The 22,744-nt window shown below is 40.2% G+C and overlaps 1 protein-coding gene across 1 annotated transcript in view; it reads left to right on the top strand.

The window, feature by feature from the left end:
• zfpm2 (zinc finger protein, FOG family member 2) overlaps positions 1-16,263 on the top strand; it is a 198,905-nt gene extending 182,642 nt beyond the window's left edge. Inside the window, exons 6-8 of the mRNA XM_015391689.1 lie at positions 9,485-9,691; positions 10,212-10,439; positions 12,614-16,263. Coding sequence (XP_015247175.1) covers positions 9,485-9,691; positions 10,212-10,439; positions 12,614-15,138 — 2,960 coding nt within the window. The 3' untranslated portion in view covers positions 15,139-16,263. The remainder of the gene's footprint in view (positions 1-9,484; positions 9,692-10,211; positions 10,440-12,613) is intronic.
• Positions 16,264-22,744: the final 6,481 nt, after the last annotated feature.

Below are 22,744 nucleotides of genomic sequence, written 5' to 3'. Positions count from 1 at the left end.
AAACTCTGGTAAATAAGGTCGTTTTTCAGCAATTTATAAAGTGAACTTCAATGAGATATTTGCCTCTTTTCTGCCTTTATTTAATTGGGAAATATTCCCTGTGACTAAAAATTTATTTTCTAGCAAAGATGATATTACAGCAGTGGCAATTACTGTGGTTTCATCACTGGTCTGGTTTGTCTGGTTGTGTTAAATAAAAAGAAAAAGTAGAAAAAGGTGTGTAATTAAGGTAAAGAAAAACCGTGAAAAATAATACTGTTTGGATGGAATAATATGCCCAACCCACAACAAATGAAAATTTGGATGGAAAAACTTTTTTTCTTTAAAAATAAGGAAGTATTTCAAACATTATATATTGTTTTTAGAAATCTTGAATCCGTTTAAGATTATTTAGTCTGCCCAGTCCCAAATCCTATTTATATAAAAATAAGCTTAATCCAGATTAGCATATTTTTTTATGCATTTGAAATACTGCCTTTTTGTTGTTTTCTTAAAGAGAAATAAGGTTTTATTTATCTCAAGGTACTACTCTGTTCATGGTACCATGATGAAATTCAGGGAATAAACTGGTCTATTCTGTTTATTTCCTTTTTGATAGACTCTAGCTCTTTGGTCAAGCCTTGAAATTAAGTTTGAAAACAGACGACAACTGTAATGTTTTCACCACACTGGAAAAAATCTAAATCTTGATAAGTAATTTTTTCTTAAAATAAGTGCATTTGTTCTTGGATTGAGGAAGTAAAAGAGACATTTTGCCCATGGAACAAGACAATTTACATTTAAAATAAGAAAACACAATTACATCGTCTTATTTCAAGTGTATTTTATCTAAATATCTTCTTTTAAGAGTAAAATACTAAATTTCGTTGACAGATCATCTTATTTACCTACTCAATTTAATGGTAAATACATTTAATTTTAGAATTTTTTACCTATTTATAGCTCGTTTTTCCAGTGCAGCTTACAGTTACCAAGTGGCTGTATTCTCACTTTGCTTAAAAAATACCGAAAGTGTAGTTGTTTATTTTTTTAAGCGAAAATGACTAAAACTTTATAAACGAATCCTTACGACCCAAGAAAAAAAAAAACAAAATCAAACATGTTTCTTACTTTAAAATCAGACAGTCATATCCATTTTAAGAAGAGATAACTTCATTTTTTTGTATTGTTGTAAATCTGTTCTTAAAAGTAGGAAAGGGGATTCTGTAGTGAAAGATATGTCCAACAGTTGTTTGTGTATTTATGAATCGTGCGCACGCATCAGTGCCCCCCACTTTCGCAAAACTTCTCTACGCTGGAAATGCCTCCGCCGGTAGTTTTGTATTTCACCTAGAGAGGCTGGTAACAATGGCAGCTGTATTTGCTGTGATCAGTGGGTAAAAGTAGTTTGAACTGAGAAAGTCAACCTTAAGACTTCATCAGTGCAGTCATTTCATCCAGATTACCTTCCTGCATTCAAATATTACTTCGCTGTCAGAGCCACTCAGCCCCCGGTGCGCTGTCACTAAGAATCCCATTCAACAGCAGCCTATGGCACGGTCACCTTCTCAGGTTTGCTGCGGCGGCTGGAAGGTGGTTTTCATGTACGTAATCCAAACTGCAGGCATCAGGACAATAAAGGTGAACATGTTAGGCTTGCAGATTTTGGTATTTTAGGTCAATTTAGGCGTTAATAAACTGTTTCAGAGGAGTGATCATAGCGATCTGCATCAGCAGTGCTGTGTCTGTCTTTCTGCCAGCTCCCAGATCAGCTTCTCTGATTGGCTGATGTGATGCGTCCAGCAGCTTTCCAACTCCAGCAGCTGCGTTTGCAGCACGTCACGCGCGTCAAATGCTCAGAAGCTCACGATGCGCTGCTTCAGCTGCTCAGACGCACTGCTCCTGCTGCTCAAAACGCGCTGCAGGACCTTTTGCTGCGCCTTGATGCGCGTCAACCATTGACTTAGCATCTAAACTAGCTGCTCCTGCTGCCTCTGCTCCTTTAGGTGTGAATGTAGCATTACTTTAGGAGTTCAAATGGCAGACTGCTCCACAGTGAATATGTTGTTTTTTAATAAAAACATTGTATTTAAAAAATAAAACACCTCCATGATGTTGTTGAACAGGCGTAGGAGTACATTTTCGTGCTTTTCGTTCCGGACCGCTAGCCAAACAGCGTATGAGTTACGCTTGGAGCCTATGTAAATAACGTACCGGTGGCAGGTACTCAAAATGTTTGATTGACAAACAAGTAGCCAGTCCACTTTCGACAGTAGCCAAAATGGATTTGTAGGTCCTATCACAGCCAGAGTTTATGGATTGGATGGAACCATAAGTGCAAGAATAGCAGCCATCATTAAGTTATTTTAGATGAATCTGGACACTTAAATCCTTTAATACCTTTAAAAGATGCTGTTGTTGCTAAACTAGCTAAAATCAGGGGAAGAAATGAAACCTGATTCACGTTGAGACAACATTAGGCGTCCCGGCAAAAGTATTTAGTCCTTTAGGCTGTGCCGCCATTTTAGAGGAACCTAACTCTGGCACCTGGTTTCACAGTTATTTGTGAAATCAGGTGCCAGAGTGGAACAATTTAAACACTTCCTGTTTCGCTGTGTACACGCAGGCCGCAGACTTTTTTTGAAAGGCAGCTTCATATCTCCACCCCCCCCCCCTTTGTAACTCAAATGCGCCTTTTTGCTGCTATGTCGCTGCGTTTACGTTAGACACTGCCTGCTTTGGTTTTTCTCAACAGTTTTTGGTGTGATTATTTGGCAGTGTCACAGCGCCGCCAAAGGGCCTGGCATATGTACTACAGCGTCCTCAGTGGTGCTTGTGTACAGGGGTGTGGATGCAATTTAGAAATAAACATTTTATGGAAACTGTTTCAACCATAAAACTTACACTGTAAAAAATATAAGAATTTTTTTTTAATAAGTATCTTTTTTCATAATTTGAGAAAGTAGTCAAGACAGTTTTTGCCAAAGAAATCAGATGATTTACATTTAAAATAAAAAAAAAACATCCCATTATCTTATTTTGATAGCATTATATCTAATTATCTTGTTTCAAGGGCAAAATCATCTTATTCACCTGCTCAAATACACTTTTTTTAAGACATATTTTTGTTTTTAGATTAGGTTTTGCGGTGTAAAAAAGTTCTAATCCTTTTGTAACTTTGTGTAGTCATTCAGAAATACTATATCAGTGTCACTATTCCCTGCTGGAAACTGAACCAACATTTGCAGTAAAATTGTAGTTAATGGGAAGTGCATTTTACAAACTGAAATGCTTGATGACAATAAAAGAAAATTGATGGCTAATATCAAATACCCTCCAAAATTAAATGTTTATAGCACATGATGCTTGGAGATAACGCCAGTGGCGCCCTTTCAGGGCTCCCAGAAGCCCCGTTCAAACCCTTCCTATAATACCTGGCTGCAGTGCAGTGAGACTATACTCCAGAGCCGTTATGGCCTCAGCTACCATAATGTGTTTGGACAGATGGGAGAAGCAAGTGCTGATGTGCTTAACTACGCATTTTACAGCTAAACTATTAAAGAGTTGTGCTGTTTACACACCAGCATTTGAATACCTGTCTTCAGGCCAGTTTAATTATCCGGGCCCTTCTGTTATTTCTGCTGCTTTGTTGTCTTTCAGCTCTTTTTTTTTATTTTTTTGCATGAGGCATGAGAGATTTGTTTGCAGCTTCATTAAGATATGGTGGTGGTAGCAGCTTGCAGGAAGCAAAAAGGAAAAATTGCTCAAGTATCTCATACTCCATTCGCCCTGCCTTCCTCATACAAACAAAGATACCGTACAAAACCCACGTTTCTTATAAAGTCATTTAAAGTGAGAAAATTAAAAAATGCCCTGTGATGCCTGCACTTTGAAAATCTCTCAGGGCTTTAGGCAAAGGGGAGGAGACACGCACCCCCCAGGTCCCTCTGATTCATCCTGACACGTTTGATTAGCTCATGAGTGCTTATAGACGGGGGGGAAAGGGTTTGCATTATAATTTTGTTTCATGAATTCCTTCATATGTTCATCTTCAGCTGCATGTTCAAATGAACCATTAATCAAAGAGAAGAGAGGGAAGAGGGCATTTAGCCAGCAGTCTCAGGGCCTCAGTGAGCCGGTGGATATGGTATTGAGAGACGGTCGGAAGCAATGGTTTTTAATTATCTGGACTACATACAGGATGCCGTTTTTGATTGTTTTAATGAGGCAGCTGGCCTATTGTCTCCCCTTAATTCCTCCATTGTTTTAAGAATATGTCATAGTTCTTTATTCTTTTATCAGGTGCTCTGCAGGAGGATTCAGACAATAGCCTTCTCTCCAACTGCATTGGCCACTGCACAAAGGCAGCTCACACTGCAGACAGTTAGCAGGCAAACAAGTGCAAATCACAAGCTGCACTTTCTTTTAGCCTTTCCCCCAGTTTCTTAACTTAACGCTTTCGGCTGTTCACTCTAACTCTTGACCCCTCCCCCTCCCTTTCTTTCATGCCCCTTATTCATGCCTTTGTCACCAGTGGCTCACCTGAATTTCTCAGATTTGAATCACCTGTCAGGAAAAGGGCTGTGCGAGGCAAACAGCCATGACAAATCTGCTCTAAAGAACTCCTCCGTGGAACATTTGTTTTTTGTCTCTACTCAGGCAGGTTTTTAGCGCTTTGCTTCGTGATGCAACACCTTGCAAAAGTATTCATCTTTCATACATGCTGAAGTTTTAATGGCTTTCCATGACCATGAAATTGCATTTTACTGGGATTATTTTTACCAACTATACCACAACAAGGTAGCACATGGCTGGGATTTGAAAGTAAGATGATAAATAAAACCTTAATATTATAATGTGCCTTTTGCATAGAGTCCTTATCACTTGTGGAACCTCTTAGATAAAATCTGGCTCAACATATTAACTTTGGAGGTTATCTTATTGGTAAATATCTAAACTATATGAGGATTTAATCTCATTATAAATCCAAGGCCGTTTAAATAAGTTTAATAAGCAAGTTTAGAGCTTTTGTTTTTTTTTATCAGTTCGATTTGGAAAGCCTCAGAGGAAAAAAATAAGACCAGAGTGTATTTAGGGAATTCTTTCACATAATGGCAGAAAAGCAGGTAGGATGATCATTAGCATATGCAGCTATTAAAAAAGGACTAGGGTATTTTGTACCTATATTTCTGGAAAAGTCATCTTCTTTACCTTTAATCAATTATGGTTTTGCATAATTCAACTATATACATTCATTAATACATGCATAAAATAGGTTTATCAGTAATATATCCCTAATCAAATATGAAACCAATAGCTAAATTACAGAGACACATAAGTTACCTTTTGCCTTTTCCTCCATGAATCAAAATAACTAGTCTAACTAGTCTCTGGCATTTATCATCTTTAATGTTAGTTTATTGATGTGAATAATTCTAGCTTTATTCTTATACTCAGTTTATGGTTATTATACTAACAATTAAAATCTAATATATGACCAAGCACTTCACAGTATTTCTGCTGCCACCCTCTGGTGTAGGGGCATCTAATAATTAGCTAAGGATGACCATGGCCACCCCTGGCCCCCCGTCTAGCTTCGCCTCTGGACTCAGACGAGCTATGCTAGAATTCATATCACACTTTTCTGATTGTGATTAGCCAAACATTTAAAAAAAACATTAATTACACACTCTTTTACATCACTCGTCTATCATCACATACAATTGCAACAAAATCTTTTAAAGTTTGTGATTGTAAATGCAACAAATCTAGTGGAGGGGACGACTGAAATTTGACATCTTTAAAACATACGGTATGTGTCAAACTCAAGGTCGGCGGGCCATATCTGAAAGGCCACAGCATTTTATCCGGCCATCGACAGCCAAAAACAAAACATGCCATAAAATCAAGGATTAATGTATGTCCTTTTAACAATGTGGCTAGTGTGCTCTCTCACTGCAAGAATCTAACCCATGCTTGCCATCTTATATCTATATCTAGCCAAAAAGTGTTTTTGATCTTGTTTTGAGATTAATATACCAAACAAGAGCATATTCTGTTAGATTAATGATCTTCGTTTGAACAAATTCTACTTAAAATAAGTGTGATAATCTTCCAGTGCAGCAAGATCATTGCACTTGGTAAGACTTCTGAAAATCAAATATGTTTAATGTTTTCACTTTTTTTAAGAGTCATTTGAAAAAAAGATTAATAATCTAACATAATCTGCTTTTGATTTGTATTTGATCACAAAACAAGATCAAAAAATGCATTTTGGTTAGATCTAAGGTTGCAAGACTTGGTCAGATTGAGAATTATTGCAAAAATGATCCTTCTAAAGCCTTGATGATGCTGAAATATAGATGATTTTAACTCATGTCCAGTTGCTCTGCTGTTTGTATGTGATGTTTGTTTGTTGAATGCAGCAGCATCTTTAATCTGCAAAGAATCCTGCAAACCTGAGCAATTGTCTTTCTCGTTCCTATCTAGATTCCTCTGATGGTGTAATTCAGTCAGTTTTCCTTCAGCCTGAAATGAGTCAGTATAACAAGCTCAGCAGCACCTCGGTAAAACTAGGACACACAGTCCTGAAACTCTCTTCCAGACTTCTCACACGCAGCAGATGGATTTGTAGCAGTCTTGGCTGCAGGGAAGCATCCCGAGAACGCATTTGTCAAAATGCAGTCAAACATTTTCATCAGATGCCAGATGATCTGCTTTATTTTCAGCTGAGGACGGTTGTCTCAGGTTTGGATTGATCCAAATCAGACGGGTTGGTAGCTGACGCATCGGCGCCTCGTTTCAGATTCTCTTTATAAGCCAAGAGCATCCGAACAACAACGGGAGACTCAACTTTTGTGGCTTACATTCCTCGCCATTGTCAGCTGCAGTTTGTATCTACCTTGACGGCGGCTGGGGCAGACAGTGAAGAGGAGTTTTGTTATTTTAATTAGGAGATAAAAAGTCGAAGGGTCTCTCCAGGCAGTGTGTGGTATGACAGAATCAAAAAAAAAAAAGAGGATGAAGCAGAGAGGCCTGAAGTGTGCGCGTCGTCGCAGCAGATTGGCCGACAGATAGGCACTGCTCTTTAAAGTGACGCTGGAAACACACACACGCTCCCGGAGAGGAAGTGTGCACACAAAACAGCACAGAGACAGATAGCATATTTCACTCCTCTGACATGTTTGTGCCGCTCTAATTTTCAGTAAGTCAGCAGCAGAAAAAAAAGTGAAATCTGAAGCACTCTGATTTACATGTGATGCATCTTTTGGTGATTTTTTTTCTTTTCCCAAAAAACAGAAATGTGGATTTATTTCCACACATCATTCACCTTCATCCAGTCCTCAGAGCCGTTTTAAACTCTGATTCACAGATTTTGTGCAAACATGAGTAATCAGTGCTGCACACGTGTTGGGGGGGCTGTCCTCCATCTTTGCTACGCTCCTCAGGACTCTCTTTATTCCACACCAGCCTGGCCTCACGTCACGTCGCCTCTCAGCCTGACGCTCCGTCGGTATGTTTGCACATCTTTGAAAGCCAACTGTGCGCTCTAATTAATTGTCCAGCCTTCCTCAGAAACAATGTCCTAATTCTGCCATTTAGCAGGAGCGTATCATGGTTTGTTGTTATCTCCGCAGCCAGATTTCTGTAAATAGTCATATTAAAAACTTTAATCTCTTCAATGGGGGGGGAAAAAATGAAGTGCAGCCGAAAAAGCCTGTCATGTGTTGAGATAATGTTTTTTTTTCCTTTTTTATCTGAGTTAAAACCTTCATTCACTCCGTTTACCCCCCTCCCTCTGTCCCTGGCTTGATGAATATGTTCAGAAGATTTCAGAGGGATGGCTAATCCCAAAACACAACAATCTAATAATATGGAGGGCCTGTCTCAGTGCTGCAGCTGACAGCAACACCGCAGGCAGTAGACCCCCCCACCCCCCAAAAAAAAAATATATATATATATATTTATATATAGTATGGAAGGACTGGACTAAGTCAAGAAACTAATCAAGGCTGAAATAGCAATGCTGTTGGAAGTTTCTTCCACAACCATTCCCACTGTGATACATGGTGGTGGCAGCATCATGCTCAGAGAAAGCTTTTCTTTAGCAGGGGGCCGGTAAGGTGGTCGAAGTTGGTGGAAAAGCAATAGAGCTGAATACATAGAAATCCTTAAAGCCAGCCTTGTTTTAGACCTGACCAATCACAGCAGAGGGGGCGGGCCCATTAGCTGTAAAAATGACAGTCCAGATTGCAGCTCCAACAGTCATGTTTTAATTATGCCTTTTTTTTTTTAAATATGTGAACTTGTGCATTCTCATGTGCTCGTAAAACGTCATCAGCCTCAGCCATAGTACTGTTCCAGTTCACAAGAACAGCCTTCCCAGCATGCACTGCGGCAGCAGCAGCTTTCAATGGAGCGCTCACAGAGCTCAGAGTATTAAGTTAAAAGTTCTCTTTTCTGTTGCTGTTCAATAAAAGTACGTTTTAAGATCATTTGAGGCGAGAAAATTACACTTTTACGCGTCACTATATGGCCCATTTACTGATTTAGTCTGTAATTTAAAAAAAAAGCTCAGATGATGAGAGGACCGTGGCAACCAGCAGACCTCCGAGGTTAACAGCACCCATGTCTAATCCCAGCCCGTCTGCAGCAGCCCTCTCTCTGCCTAGCTGTGTGTGAAGAACCGCTGGCTCTGATGGCAAGATTTTTGTTTTATTTGGCAAAATGTTCATTTGATTTGTGTTTATCTGACTTTTTTCATTATTTTTCCCCCAATAAATGAAAAAAGTAAGAATTTATTATTATGTAGCGTGTGGTGACGTCACTAGTACGCTTCTGTTCTAACTGACCCATATTTATGAATTGAGAAGCCGCATATGTGTTTGTGTCACATTATTATCTGATTGGTTCTAAATTGGTTCCCGCTGACTTTCTTAGTCCCGCCTTTAAAATCAGGCTCTGCCTGCTCCTTTCTAGACTAATACGCCGTGTACATGATGTAAGTCAGTTTTGTTTGCCAGGCTACAATTATATAGGAATATCTAGAGATTTAAAGCAGGAAACATTCAGTTAGGTTAACTATCAGCTGTCCAATCAAAAACGTCCGGTTATTGGTGAAAATACAGATGTTGATAAAGTTGCCGTTGGCATGCTGGTACTTCATAGTGTTAATTTAATGCTTAAAAAGCAAAGTTCACCAAATTTTCTGGTATTTCCACCGGTTTCATGCATATTCATATTTAATTCATCCTTTTTCACCCAGAGTTATTTGACCAAAGCTCCTGTCTGATTCATTGTACATCCAAGCTCCACTTGATGTTTGTGATGAGAACAAAGCTGGTTGTTGTTGTTTTTCTGGCATACCTCCTGAAGCAACAAGATGGCAGATTGATAGTACCTATAGCTGTTATGTAGACTTGTTGACCCCAGAGACGCCACTCTGGTGCTGTTCATGACCATCAGAAGCGTTTAGGATTGAAACAAATCTCTTTGTTTTCTCCAGGTGGCCAGCTGTGGTGCACCACCACCAAGAACATGATGGAGGGCGAGGAGCTGGTGGCGTTTGCGGTGGACTTTGACTCACGCCTGCAGGCGGTGAACCACATGTCTCTGAGCGAGGGCATGTACCCGGCCCGGCTGCTGGACAGCATCCAGCTCCTGCCACAGCAGGCCGCCATGGCCTCCATCCTCCCCACTGCCATCGTCAACAGTAAGTCTCCAAACTAATTTTTTTCTCCCAGTCTCTGAACTCAGTCACCTGCTTAACAGGAAGCGTTGTCTCCGCTGGGCGTAGATTAACCCAGATGAGTCTCTGCGCTGCAGATAAGAACCACCGACCTTCAAGTTTTGGGTTCACATAAACACACCCAGACTCGATGCTAACGTGTTAATTGCAGGATACTCGCCTCATGCAAATAGTGTGTTTGTTTATTTAGCGAGGGCTATCAGGGTTCAGCCCGACAGGGAGGCTTCTGTAAGCAGATGGTCCAGTGTTCTTGTTTGCCCTTGAGAAAGGGTACCAACCTCGTGGTAGCGGCACAGCGATAGGCTGCAGCCGTGGATTTGGTGGAAAAGCCTTTTAATGCAGCCTTTGAGAGTCACAACCGGAGAAGAGGAGTGTTTATCTGCAAGCTATTTATCTTCATACTAACACTTGAAAGCATTTTGTGCCCTGATATAGTGTCATCCCCCTCCCCACCACCCTTTTGTCTCTTTCTGTGTCCCTGCAGAAGACATTTTTCCTTGCAAAGCATGTGGAATCTGGTTTCGGAGCGAGAGGAATCTGCAAGCCCATCTGATGTATTATTGTAGCGGACGGCAACGGGAAACGGAGACGGTGGTGGAGGACGGTGACAACGGACCCCACCAGACCCCCAGTATCTGCCCCTTCCCTCAGTGCAACAAGAGCTTCTCTGGAGCCAGGGCCCTGGAAATGCATTTAAGCACCTCACACAGCGGTTAGTCACAATATCATCGGTCCAAAAGATACAGATGTGAAGAAATGGATTTGCTTCCTTTAATTCTTCATTTGCTGCTGGTTTTGCAATGCTGATTTCAGGGAGGAATGATAATCCTTATCGCCACTTATTTGAATGAAATTGATGAAATTCCTATAATTAATCATATTGATAAAATCAGATAGTACCCAGCCTCATTATGGCCAGAGATGTAGGATCAGAAGTTTACTTAAGAGTAACCATTCTTGTCCCTAATCATGAGGTAGGCTGAGAGGTAGGAAGTGACATCTGGGCTTTAGGCAAGGAGGGAAGAGTACATAAAAGATGTAATCAAGTATAAGTAAATTCAATATAATTCAGTTTATTTCTATAGCGCCAATTCACAACACGTCATCTCCTGGCATTTTACAGAGACAATTCAACCAGATCGTACAGTCACATTGGTTCAATGTTTCTTATCTAAGGATATCCAGCTGATTGCATCGACTCATTGACTCCAAGCCAACTAAACTCAAAGTAAACTACTATTTGGTATAAAGCAGAGGTCACGGATTAACGGACCAGGGTCTGGATCTGGACCCACCTGCTGGCTAATCCGGAGCACTATTTTTATACACGAGGGTTTGTTCTTCAGTGAAGTTATTTACAGTAGAGGAGCCAAACATTTTACTTCAGCAAGAGTGTTGATATTTTCATAAGATGTCACTAAAGTAAAGTATGGTGCAGTAAAACCAAAATTAAAAGCATCTTTTTTTCAAAATGTTACTCAAGTAACTGAGTAAATGTAACTAGTTACTACCCTCTTCTGACTTTAGGGAAAATATCATCCACATTTTGAAAAAAAAATCTGGATATTTTGAAACAAACTCTTTGGAAGGTACGACACGGTGGTGGTGGTATGATGCTGGACAACGATGAATTGCAGTAACTGATTAATAAAGGATTTTTTTTTTTTTTTTACATGGAGTCAGTTTGGTTTATAAAGCTTTTATCTCTCACAGAAGCAATTAGGAAAAATATCACCACTAGGTGGGGCTGTTGAGCACTGTCGGTAAACCAAAACAAGACGTGTGATAAATGAAGCCTCTTGAGTGTCCCAACCTTAGTAGAAAGCAGTGTTACACTTACAGTAAGCATCATAACCATCATTTATAAATGATAGAGCCCATTTATTCATGATTAATGGGTTTATTTAGTTATTAATCCTCAACAATAATTTAAAAACTACATGTTACACCTTTAATCTAAACCATGTATAAAAGGTAAATAGATTGTTTATTAAGGTCTGATGTTGGTTTAGGGCTAAACCAACATGGAAGGGCAATATGATCTATTTATTATCTTTAATAAATTGTTTAGATGCCGTTTATAAACGATGTCAAACATTGATCAACTATTGGTTAATCGTTAATTAATAAATGGTCCCTTTAGCATTTATAACTGATGGTTATTGTAAAGTGTTACTGAAAGCAGATACTCTGAGTAGCTCTACCTTCTCTTTGGGAAGTAGAAGAGGAAAGGTGGGTGGAGTCCTCATCGGATGCCTCCTGTTCTCATTGGTTCCTGAGCCATGGGGGTGTGGCCACAAGCGGTTAATTGGCAGCCTGCCTGGCATCTAATTAAGAGACAGGAGAACGGCATAGAGAGGTTGTGTGTGATGACACAATCTAAAAAGATACCTTTAGGTTTTCACATCACTGTTTTTCATTCCATTCCATCTCAAATAATGAGTGATTTATTTTTTTTTCTATTATTTATGTTTTTCTGAATATATTTTAGGTTATGAAAATATTAAACATGATTAAAGAGGAAAAAAAGACAGGGAGAAATGCTTTTTCATGGCAACCTTGAAGCACAATAAACAGAGCTTTGTAGTGTTAACAGCTTTTGTAGATACGTTTTAAATTTCAAATGATGCTGCTTTTGAAAATTCTGACAATTGGACAGATTTCAGCCTGAAGATTGAAAAAAAAGCAACTGTCATTTCATATAAGACATATACATACCCTGCTGTCACTGTGCATAGTTGACAGTTTATCGTAAAAAAAAAAAAATTGAGAGTATGTGAATAAGCTTGGCGTAAAGCACGGGTGTTTGATGGTTTCTGCGGTGAACTCTAAAGGAGAAGTGGGAGACGAGATTCTGAGCATTTCTCTCTTTTATCTCCCTCACAGGTGTCAAAATGGAAGAGAGCCTCCCTCCTGGCACCAGCTTGAAATGCACAATCTGTAACTACACGGCAGATTCTCTTATTACATTCCAGCATCACATCATGTCTCACCTGTCACAGGCGGCCTTCAGATGCAATCACTGCCATATCAGCTTCCAGAGCCACAGGGAACTCTTACAGCATCAGGACTTACATGGGCACGGCAGCAAACTTCACAGGGAAGGCGACGGCACTGAGCTTTCCCCCAGGGGTCCGGAGGAAAGCCTCCAGCAGCAGCAGCAGGGCCGCGCAGAGCTGGCCAACAGGAAGGACGCTCTGATGGGAAGTCCCAAAGGGGCCATCAGTAAGGAGACCAGCACAGACGGAGAGGCTGACAAGGCTGAGAAGAAGCCCATGCCGTCTGCTCAGAAGGGAGAGGCCCACCCAGGCAGCAAAGCCAGTTTTTCTTACACTAGGATCAAATCTGAGCCCTCCAGCCCCCGTCTGGCCTCCTCCCCTGTACAGCATAACATGCCTACATTTCCCATGGGCCCCTTCTTGTCTCAGTTTGCTTTCTCCCAGGACATTTCCGTCGTCCCACAGGCTTCTGAGATTCTTGCTAAAATGTCAGAGCTGGTCCATCGAAGACTGCGCCATGGCGGGAACAGCTACCCTCCTGTCATCTACAGTCCTCTGATGCCCAAAGGGGCCACCTGCTTCGAATGCAACATCACCTTCAGCAACCTGGACAACTACCTGGTGCATAAAAAGCACTACTGCAACAGCCGCTGGCAGCACATGACGAAGTCTTCGGACTTCTCGGCTCTCTCCGATAAGGTTCCGGAAGCGGTGAGCCCAAACAGCGGTCACAGTTCTGTTAGCATGCTGGCCGGCTGCCATCCCACAGAGGCCGAAGGCCACCTAATGCAGTCCGCTTGTATGAACTCCAACGTTTTGGACATGATTAACGCGGCGGCCAAAGGCCCCGATAAGGATCTAGCAGGACAGGTGAAAAAGGTGTCGACCCCAACGGGGGTAGAGGACCGACTCAACGGGAAGCAACTGGAAGGGAAAAGTCCGAGCACAGGGTTAGTGGAAAGCGACAATGACCCCAACAAGACCACCTGCGAAGCCTGCAATATCACCTTCAGCCGCCACGAGACGTACATGGTCCACAAGCAGTATTACTGCGCCACTCGTCACGATCCTCCCATGAAACGGATGTCCGCTAATAAGGTGCCCTCCATGCAGAGAACCATGAGGACCCGCAAGCGCAGAAAGATGTACGAAATGTGTCTCCCCGATCAGGATCCCCAGAGGATCCCTATGGGGCAGCCGGGTTTCCTCGGAGTTCCTCCGATGAACCCGTGTACATCTCAGGAGGCCGTGGAGAGCCTAGCAGACCGCTTCCACCCCCGCTGTGACATCTTCCCCGGCATGGTACCCAAACACCTGGAGGCCTCTCTGACTGTCACTAAGCCTATTCTGCCTCCCAAATGCAGCACCGGGGAGCAGCAGGAGCTGGACGCACCCATTGATCTCAGCAAAAAATGTTCACCTGTCCCCGATAAGACGTGTAGCTCTCCCAAAAGACTTTTGGACTATCACGAATGTGCAGTGTGCAAGATAAGTTTCAACAAAGTGGAGAACTACCTGGCACACAAACAGAACTTTTGCCCTGCGACAGCTGCTGCCACAGCTGCTGCCGCTGCAGCTCAACAACAGCAGCAACACAATGAAGGCAGCACCTTGGAGTCTGCTATGTTCCCAGATGTGAAGAGTGAAGGGAACAACAGCCCCGATGACGGTTACGATAAGAGCCCTGGCAAATGTGAGAAGAACGGAAATGGGAAGGTGGCGGTGCAGAATGGAGGCATGTTCCCCCCTCACCTGGCGCCTGTGCCCGGACTTAAGCCTTTCACTGAGCCTCAGCTCATCCCAACAAAAGACGAGAACAAGAATATGTTTCTGCCCCACTGCCTTTATCCAGGAGCAATAAAGAAGGCGAAAGGTCCTGAGCAAATATCACCGTATTTTGGGATAAAGCCGACAGATTATGTGGCAGGAGGGCCAGCGGCGCAGGGAGAAGCAGGAGAACAGGAACAGAGCGTCAACGGCGGAGGAGAGACAGGAACCACCAGAGACCAGGCCCCACAGCCCACAGCAAACGGCTGCCCCCACCCAGGCAAGGAACCCCTTCCCCTCCTGCCCAAAAACCGGAGCATGGTCATCGTCAACGGGGGGCACAAGGTGGAGGAGCGGTCAGGCACGGCGCCTCCGCAGCAGGAGAACCAGCCCCAGTCAGACAGCCAACCCTCCAACCCCTCACCCACGTGGGGCGCCGAAAATCAGGCCGACTCCAACGAGAACATGTCCCCATCTTCCAAGTCCCCCGGCGAGGAGGCGGCGCCGGTGGCCAACAAAGGCGTGAACGGCTCGGGGAGCGGCAAATACTGCCGCCTGTGTGACATCCAGTTCAACAACCTATCAAACTTTATTACCCATAAGAAGTTTTACTGTTCATCACATGCTGCAGAGCATGTCAAATAAGCTGAGAACACCAGGACCCTTCCTTTTCCTTCCCCTCCACCTTTAAACCAGACTTCTCCTCCTTTTTTTCCCCCCTCTGTTTTTGGTACACTGTTGTGTCTGGAATAGTGCATCATGCAGTGCTAAACGCTGCTTGTGGACAATCAAGAGAAGCTTCTTCTTTCATCGTTTTAAGACTTAAAAATGCAAACCACTGGTTTGGGTGAAAAAAACAAAAAAAAAAAACACAAAAAAATGAAGAAAAGAAACGAGAATCAAGAATAATATTGGTGCCACGTTCACATTAATTTATTTTACAATCAGTATTACTAGGAGTAGTGATCTTAATTTAAATTCAAAAATGAAATTTATATCAGAGTTGTTTGTAATGTTATTGTATAGTCATTCTTGTGTAGCACACATATTGTTTACACTGTAATGTAGGCTCAACGAAACAAACAATACAAAAACGAAGACGCATTTTAGACTCAAAAATAGCTACTGAGGCACTTGTGTATTCTTATTTGCTGTACCAGTTTCCGTATGCTCAAAATGTCTCCTGCAGATGACTGCTAACGACTCGTTCGTCTTATAAAACCACCGACCGAAGGCGGTTTGCCAGGCTCGGCCCTGCATCTCACATTTTAGCATACGTACATGGCTTTGCATACATATGTGGCTGTTTGTCCTCGTCTCTTTCGTTCAACTCAAATGTGGATGTTTTCATGAGGATGACGACATTCTTGTATAGTACTCGTATTTCTGTTGAATGATACACTTTGGTCTCCCTTTTTGAAATTTGCTCTCAATGCAATACTTTGTAAATGGGGGAATATTACTGATAGCAGTATTATGACACGGGGACTGTGCATATAATTATTTGTTTCCCCAAAAACAAGAAAAAAAAGGAGAAAAAAAAAAAAGACGCTGTTGGAGAATGAAGTTTATTGCTGAAGAACAAGTTGGGAGTGAGGTCAGTGGGGAAAACTGATGTAAAATGATCATTCCAATGTCCTGATTATGGGAGAAAATGTTTCTTAAAACGTTGTTGCTATGCATGTATATGGATGGAATTAAATTCCAGATCTGTTGGAAATTTTTATTTTGATGTGGTGTCATAATTAAACTTAAATCCTCAGGATAAACAAGTGGTCTTTGTTCATTATTTCTGAAGCATTAGCTTTAGCTAATGCTAGTATATTAGCAAGAAAGCTAACAAAAAAAATCAAAATGTTGTATTTTGAAAGAATGGTTTCACTTTTTGACAATTTACAGAATACAAAAAAATAATAAATAAAAATCTGCATGTTCTAATCGGTGTTTCATTAGAAAAATATAGTTCAACCTTTTTTTTTTTTATTGATATTTTGTTTTGTGCTAGTACTGAATTATTAGAAAACATGAAAAATTATATGATTTTAAAATGGAGAAGAAAAAAAGCCTTTATGTTCAATTCAATTCAGTTTATTTAATTAGCGTCAATTCAACACATATCATCTCAAGGCACTTTACAGTTCACCAAGATCATCCAGTCAAATCGATTAAAAGTTTTCTATCTAAGGAAAACCAGATGATTGCATCGACTCATTTACTTGAAGGCAATCCCTCACACTAAGCATACTTGTAACGACAGTGGAGAGGAAAAACTCCCTTTTAACAGGAAGAAACCTCCAGCAGAACCAGGCTCAGTGTGAGCGGCCATCTGCCGAGGCCGACTGGGGTTCAAGGAGACAGAAGCAGAGACACAAAAAGCAGCTGTAAAAGGCGACCCAATCCAGGAAACACACAGACAGCTCCCATGTCAGAGGATGAAGAGAGCACATCCAGTTAGTCATGGTTTAGACAGTTATATGGTTGTTTAGGTCATTTAATTTAATCTAGGGTTGCCCTATTTTTAGTGATATCCTCTTCCCATCAATTTAGATCAGCTTTTAACTCTAACTATAAAATGACTCCTACAGTATGATGCTGCCACTACATTTCCCCATGTCAATGGCACATTGAAGATACATTGTTTATAGAGTATTTCATCTTTTTTATGTCAGCTGAAAGTTGGATTTTGGCTAAATAAGTCTCTAATAATCCCAAAGTCGGGTGGTCCTCCTAATAAAGAGCTAAAATTAGGATTACTACAGTTAAAAGGTGGCAGTCTTAAAATGCCATGGATTGGGGCTCATGAAAACTTTGTTTTTGTAAACCATAGGCTTCTCTATTTAGCAGGATTATACCATCCTCTTAGGTTTGCAGCAGATATATATAGAAATATATATATATTTCTAGTCTTTTTTTTTTTTTTTTTATGAGTGATGAGAATCTTTCACCATTTCAAAGAACACCATTTCCTGCTATTGCAGTTTTGTTTTCGTTTTTTTTTTTTTGCTGCATTTCTGTTTCATTCATGAATTTTTTTTCCACCCTTGTTGCATTTTTGGTTCTTTTGCATTCGTTTTTTTTTGCCCATGTTTTGGAGTTTGCGTCGTTCATGTCTCTGCAAGACGTTTGGTCGTCTGTGGCTCATTTAGTCGTCTGCACCCTTTGGCCACAGTATAGATTCTCCGTCATTTTTAATGGTTTCAAAATTATCCTAAATTTATCTCGTCTGCCGTGTTTCTTATTCATGGTGCTGCTGGTTTATTCTTTTGCATTGCGTAAGATGGTTTTAAAGAACAGCTGGATTTATACCAACATATAATCACCCCAGATGAGCTCTATTATTGATAAGGACTTTGGAAGGCAGTCAGTCACTCTGGACTTTATTTAGGGGTAACAGTGAAAACTAGACTGATTATAAGAACCTTCAGATTTGTGTAAAAACCTTCATCATATTTCATCTATGTTAAATCTATGCAATACCCTGTTTGTAAATTAGATCCCAATAAAACACACTTAGGTTTCTGTTTTTATTATATTAAAACGGAAGAAGGATTCATGATTATAAAGCTGAATTTTTTGCAGGAAGTTAAATGAACTGAAGGTACTTTTCCTGTTGGCCAAAGCGTGACAGAATATTGAGATAAAGGAGTTTGACGGTGACGTCTGTGTGTCCGCGACCTGTAATAGGAAAAATGTATTAATTCTTTGGCACCGGCTAATCTAAAGAAGCTGCAATAACTTAGAAGATGAGATGAATCTATGATAGAACATGTTTGATCACTGAATGGCCCCCAGTTATCTTCAATTAGAAAACTGTAGCTATGAAGTAGAACTGTGCAGAAATGTGTTGTGGGAAAGACTTTCTGATGAACCTCAGCAGACGTGCAGACAATGAAGCTCAGCACAGAGAGGTAAAACGATAAGCAGGAGGTTTTATTGAATATTTAAAACATATTCAGGTGTAGCTCGGCCCATATCTGAGGCGTCCCTTCCTTCTCTGGCCACAGGTCACTCGCTCTGCGGTCTGGCTTGACGCTGGCTGACGAGTTTCCACAGGTGCTGGCTGATGGCAGATGGCTGCTTGTAGATCATTCGCCGGTCTGCTCCTTTTATGTGAACGTGATTGGCCGATGGGTAGGATTCCTTCAGAAACCTCTTTTGATGTTGGGCTACCATCTGGTGCAGGAGGAATATGATTTACAGTGTTACTGGAGCATTGTTCATTTACAGCAGGAGGAAGTGGAGCAGCCGCAGCAAACACTCACTTGGTTCAGGTGTTCTGGTATTTGCTCGTCAAACTGCTCCCCAGTCAGCATGCTCACCGTTATCTTGCTGGAGAGGGGTTTAAACTTTGTGATGTCCCTTTAAAAACAAACAATATTAAAATATAATGATGTATCTGGTGGATTTTATATCCAGAAACAAGCTGTTGTACATGTTTATCTAATCTATGGAGTGAATGTTGTTTTGTTATTTTTGCAAACAAAGGACACGTTTTGTAAATATGAATAGAAAGAGAAAAAAAAACACATTATGTTATTTAAAATTGAAAGAAGCAATCCAGAAAGTTAAACTGGAAAAAAACAAAAATAAAAAAATGTCAAATTTCCTTTTGCGACTTTTCCCTGATTTTATTTTCCCAAATACTTTTACAAATAGTTTTTATCCCATTTTTTTCATATTTATTTTGTACATATCTATTTTTTCCATTTTATTTATTTAAATTCATTTTTTTTTTTTATTAGATCGAATTTGCTAATTTTCTTTTAGAATTGCGTTTCATAGATCAGATTCTCTTCCCTTCTGGGGGCGGGCTTTCCCCCGGAGTGAGGAGCGAAGAATCATTTCTATTGGTCAGCTGGACCTTAGCAACAACATCGTATTGGTTGATGTGCAGGTCACCAGCGGCGTTGAAATGGTCATAAAGCGAAGAGACTGATCTCTAAAATGCCATTTGAAAAGAAGGCAATTCATAAAACTTAATTTAAAAAAGGAAAATTTTATTTAAAAAAAAACTGAAAATTACACACACATATGAACACGGTTAGACAGACAGACAGACAGACAGACAGACAGACAGATAGATAGATAGATAGATAGAAAACCTTTTGTTGATTAAGATGATTTTCAAACTTTAATTTCTGCATATCATTTTTCTTTTTTAATTCTAATTAAAGCATAATAGAAAAACATTCACTCCATACGTACCTGACTTGAGCAGCACTTTCATTCATGAAATAATGCTCGTCCACTGCACTGCTTTGGTGGGCTGGGTTACTAAGGAGGTACTTCTATAAGACAGACGGGGAAAACAGATTAGCCTGATGATAATTATTCAGAAAAAAATCTGTTGAATAATCGAAATCAACTTCAGAAATGTATTAAAGGAGAAACCTAAATATATAAATCTATAATAATATAACAAATCACTTTTTTAATTGAGTGCGTAAACCGTCAAATTTTTAACCCTTTACTTTTTACATAGTTCTTTATTATTTTCACCAATCAGATGTTTAAAAAAAAAATAAAAAATATTCTAAAGTTCCTCACACATTATTCTGTTGTTTTTTAATTATTAAGGATTTAATTAAAATATAGTAAACTTTCAAATGTGGAGCACGGTTCTTGATAATGATTCTCCCTGTACATAGTTAAAGTCTTGGGTTCCTGACGTCTTCACAAAAACTTTTGGATAAGAAGGCAAAATGCAAAATAAAAGATCCATTCAACTAATAAATGAACTGTTTGATCACTTTACCATTATGTTTGATGGCTACCTCCCTTATATGCCATTATGCCTGGTTTAAGAAAAAAATGAAGGGGAGTAGAAATTCTGATCAAAAAAGCTTCAACATATAATACATGTTATAACATGTTCATAGATCCTTATTGTCATTTTATAAACATTTATCTTACAGGGTTGATCTTAAGATGAACTGGAATTATAATAGAACCAGTATGTATGATAAATGTCCATGGGCGTGCTTTGGTGGTGCAGTATTTAGCGCACACGACCCATGTATCGAGGCCTTAGTCCATGACACGGGCGACCTGGGTTCGAATCCGGCCAGTGGTCCTTTACCACATGTCTCTCCCTCTCTCATACCCCTTTCCTGTCAGCCTACTGTACATAAAATGAGCCATTAGTGCCGTAAAAATAAAAATAAGTAAATAAAAAATTACATCTTCATAATAAACAAGTGGGAAGTTCACACGCCCTCCCAGTAATGAAAATAATAAATTCTCATTTGTGATTCCCAAAAAAACAAAACTGAACAAAGAAATCAAAAATTACTAAACAATCATTCAGAAAAATAAAATATAGATTTTGGATTTTTGTCTAAAAAAATAATTCCCAAAAACCAAAGTGTTTCAGACAAATGAAAGTGCCTTGCTCATGAGCGGTAAACCGACATCCCTGTCAACAGGTGCAGAAGTCTGACTGAACATCCATCAGGCTTGTTTACTTCTTTTATTTATTTATATTTACGTGTTTATATTTATTAATATAAACACGTAAATATATATATATTTTTTTCAATATCAATGTTATGATTTACATTTTTATTATAACTTTTGTCAATTTCAATTTATTTTACTGGCAATTTTTTTTTTTTTTTCCCTTTCTTTAATGAAAATGTGTGAAAACTTTATAGCAGCCCTGTATTTATTTACTGGTATTTTTTACTTCTCCTGAGGCAGCTGGTGTTTGGCAGAAAGCCTTCACTGCCATCCAATAATCCTAATTTAATTGAAACTTGTTTTTAACAGCGATAAAAACCAGTTGAATGTATTTTTCCCTATCTGAGGGACTTTTAAAGATCCCCTCAATGTTTTCTTGAGAAGGAAATGAAATAGATTATAAACACCTGCCCTTTTCTAATTGATGACATCCTGACTTTTAAAGTCCAAATAGAAAAACTTGTAAAATAAAAAAGGCTAAAATTGAAACTGGATTTTTGTTTATGAAGCAAGGTGCAACTTTTATGTCAGTGTTAGAAAATGAACCATAATTGCACAATTCAATAAAAAAATGTACCATTTAACAATCAAAATCACATTATAAAAAAATAGGTAAATGTCATTAATAATATATTTATATAAAATGAATCTAATTACTACACTCTTTGAATTTAGAGGGAAATAACACAATATATTCCTGAGGGGTCTCCAGTCTGTAGCACTGATAGTTTTTGGGGTCACAGGATGGAAAGTCCGGGTCGATCAGGGCGGCCAGGTGTCATGCACCACAGTGAAGACGTGAACTCCCAACCGGAGCTGAATTTTCTATAGTTCCATTCATGGTCCACACCTTACTGGATCGGGGGGGGTTCAGATCCCATTCATTTCATTACAAACAAATCTGGTTCAATTAGGCTGCTTAGAGAAGCTGCCCTTGAGAAAAGGGCCGCCTGCTCTATTGAGCCTGGCATGCTTGTATCCATGTCTGTCCGCCTGTGTGTGTGTGTGTGTGTGTGTGTGTGTGTGTGTGTGTGTGTGTGTGTGTGTGTGTGTGTGTGTGTGTGTGTGTGTGTGTGTGTGTGAACATCATAACCTTCACTGGCCTGACGACAAAATCCTTTTTTTTTCCTGTCCTTGGAGATTTCAAGCACAATGATGTCCTTGTCTCCTTGGCAACAACAGAAATGCTTAAAAAGCTGAAATAGGTCCCCCATCACTGCTGCCATCGAGTTGTGGGTGGCTGGCAGCAGAGAACAAGGCGTCTTAACGAACTCTTAACACTTCAGGCAAGACGTCATCGCATCCCAGAGACAGCAGCAGGGAAACGGTGGAACGGATCCCTGAGAGGCTGTTTTCAATCGATAACCTCAGCACCTCTCAGAACGCCTTCTCTAAAAGACGCAGCTTGGTCTGCGTCCGTTCCTGCTCTGCTTTTAGCCGTTTTCACAGGTTTTTTAAAAACGACCACAGGACTCTGAGACAAGAGGGGCCGGAAAATGATTTACAACACATCTGAACGTGGAGCTAAAAGGAGATAAATATAATCTGCAACACAAAGAGCAGAGCTTAACAGCTGTTTCCTCTCAATCTGTATGACCTGTCAGAAAGCTGTCTAACATCCCAGGCATCAGCAGACAAATACAGTCCTTCTGCTGCATCATGTCAGCCCTCAAGAAGGCGAAGCGCTTTTCTTTTAAACAAAAAAAAAAAAAGATGTGTGTGTCACATCCAGCAGGATTCTGTGTGTCTGACAGTTTGGAGACAAACACTCCTGCAATCATCACCCACTCTG

This window comes from Cyprinodon variegatus, unplaced genomic scaffold, assembly GCF_000732505.1.
Source record: "Cyprinodon variegatus isolate N-32 unplaced genomic scaffold, C_variegatus-1.0 Scaffold556, whole genome shotgun sequence".
Classification (NCBI taxonomy): domain Eukaryota; kingdom Metazoa; phylum Chordata; class Actinopteri; order Cyprinodontiformes; family Cyprinodontidae; genus Cyprinodon; species Cyprinodon variegatus.
This window is presented reverse-complemented; position numbering and strand designations above follow the sequence as displayed.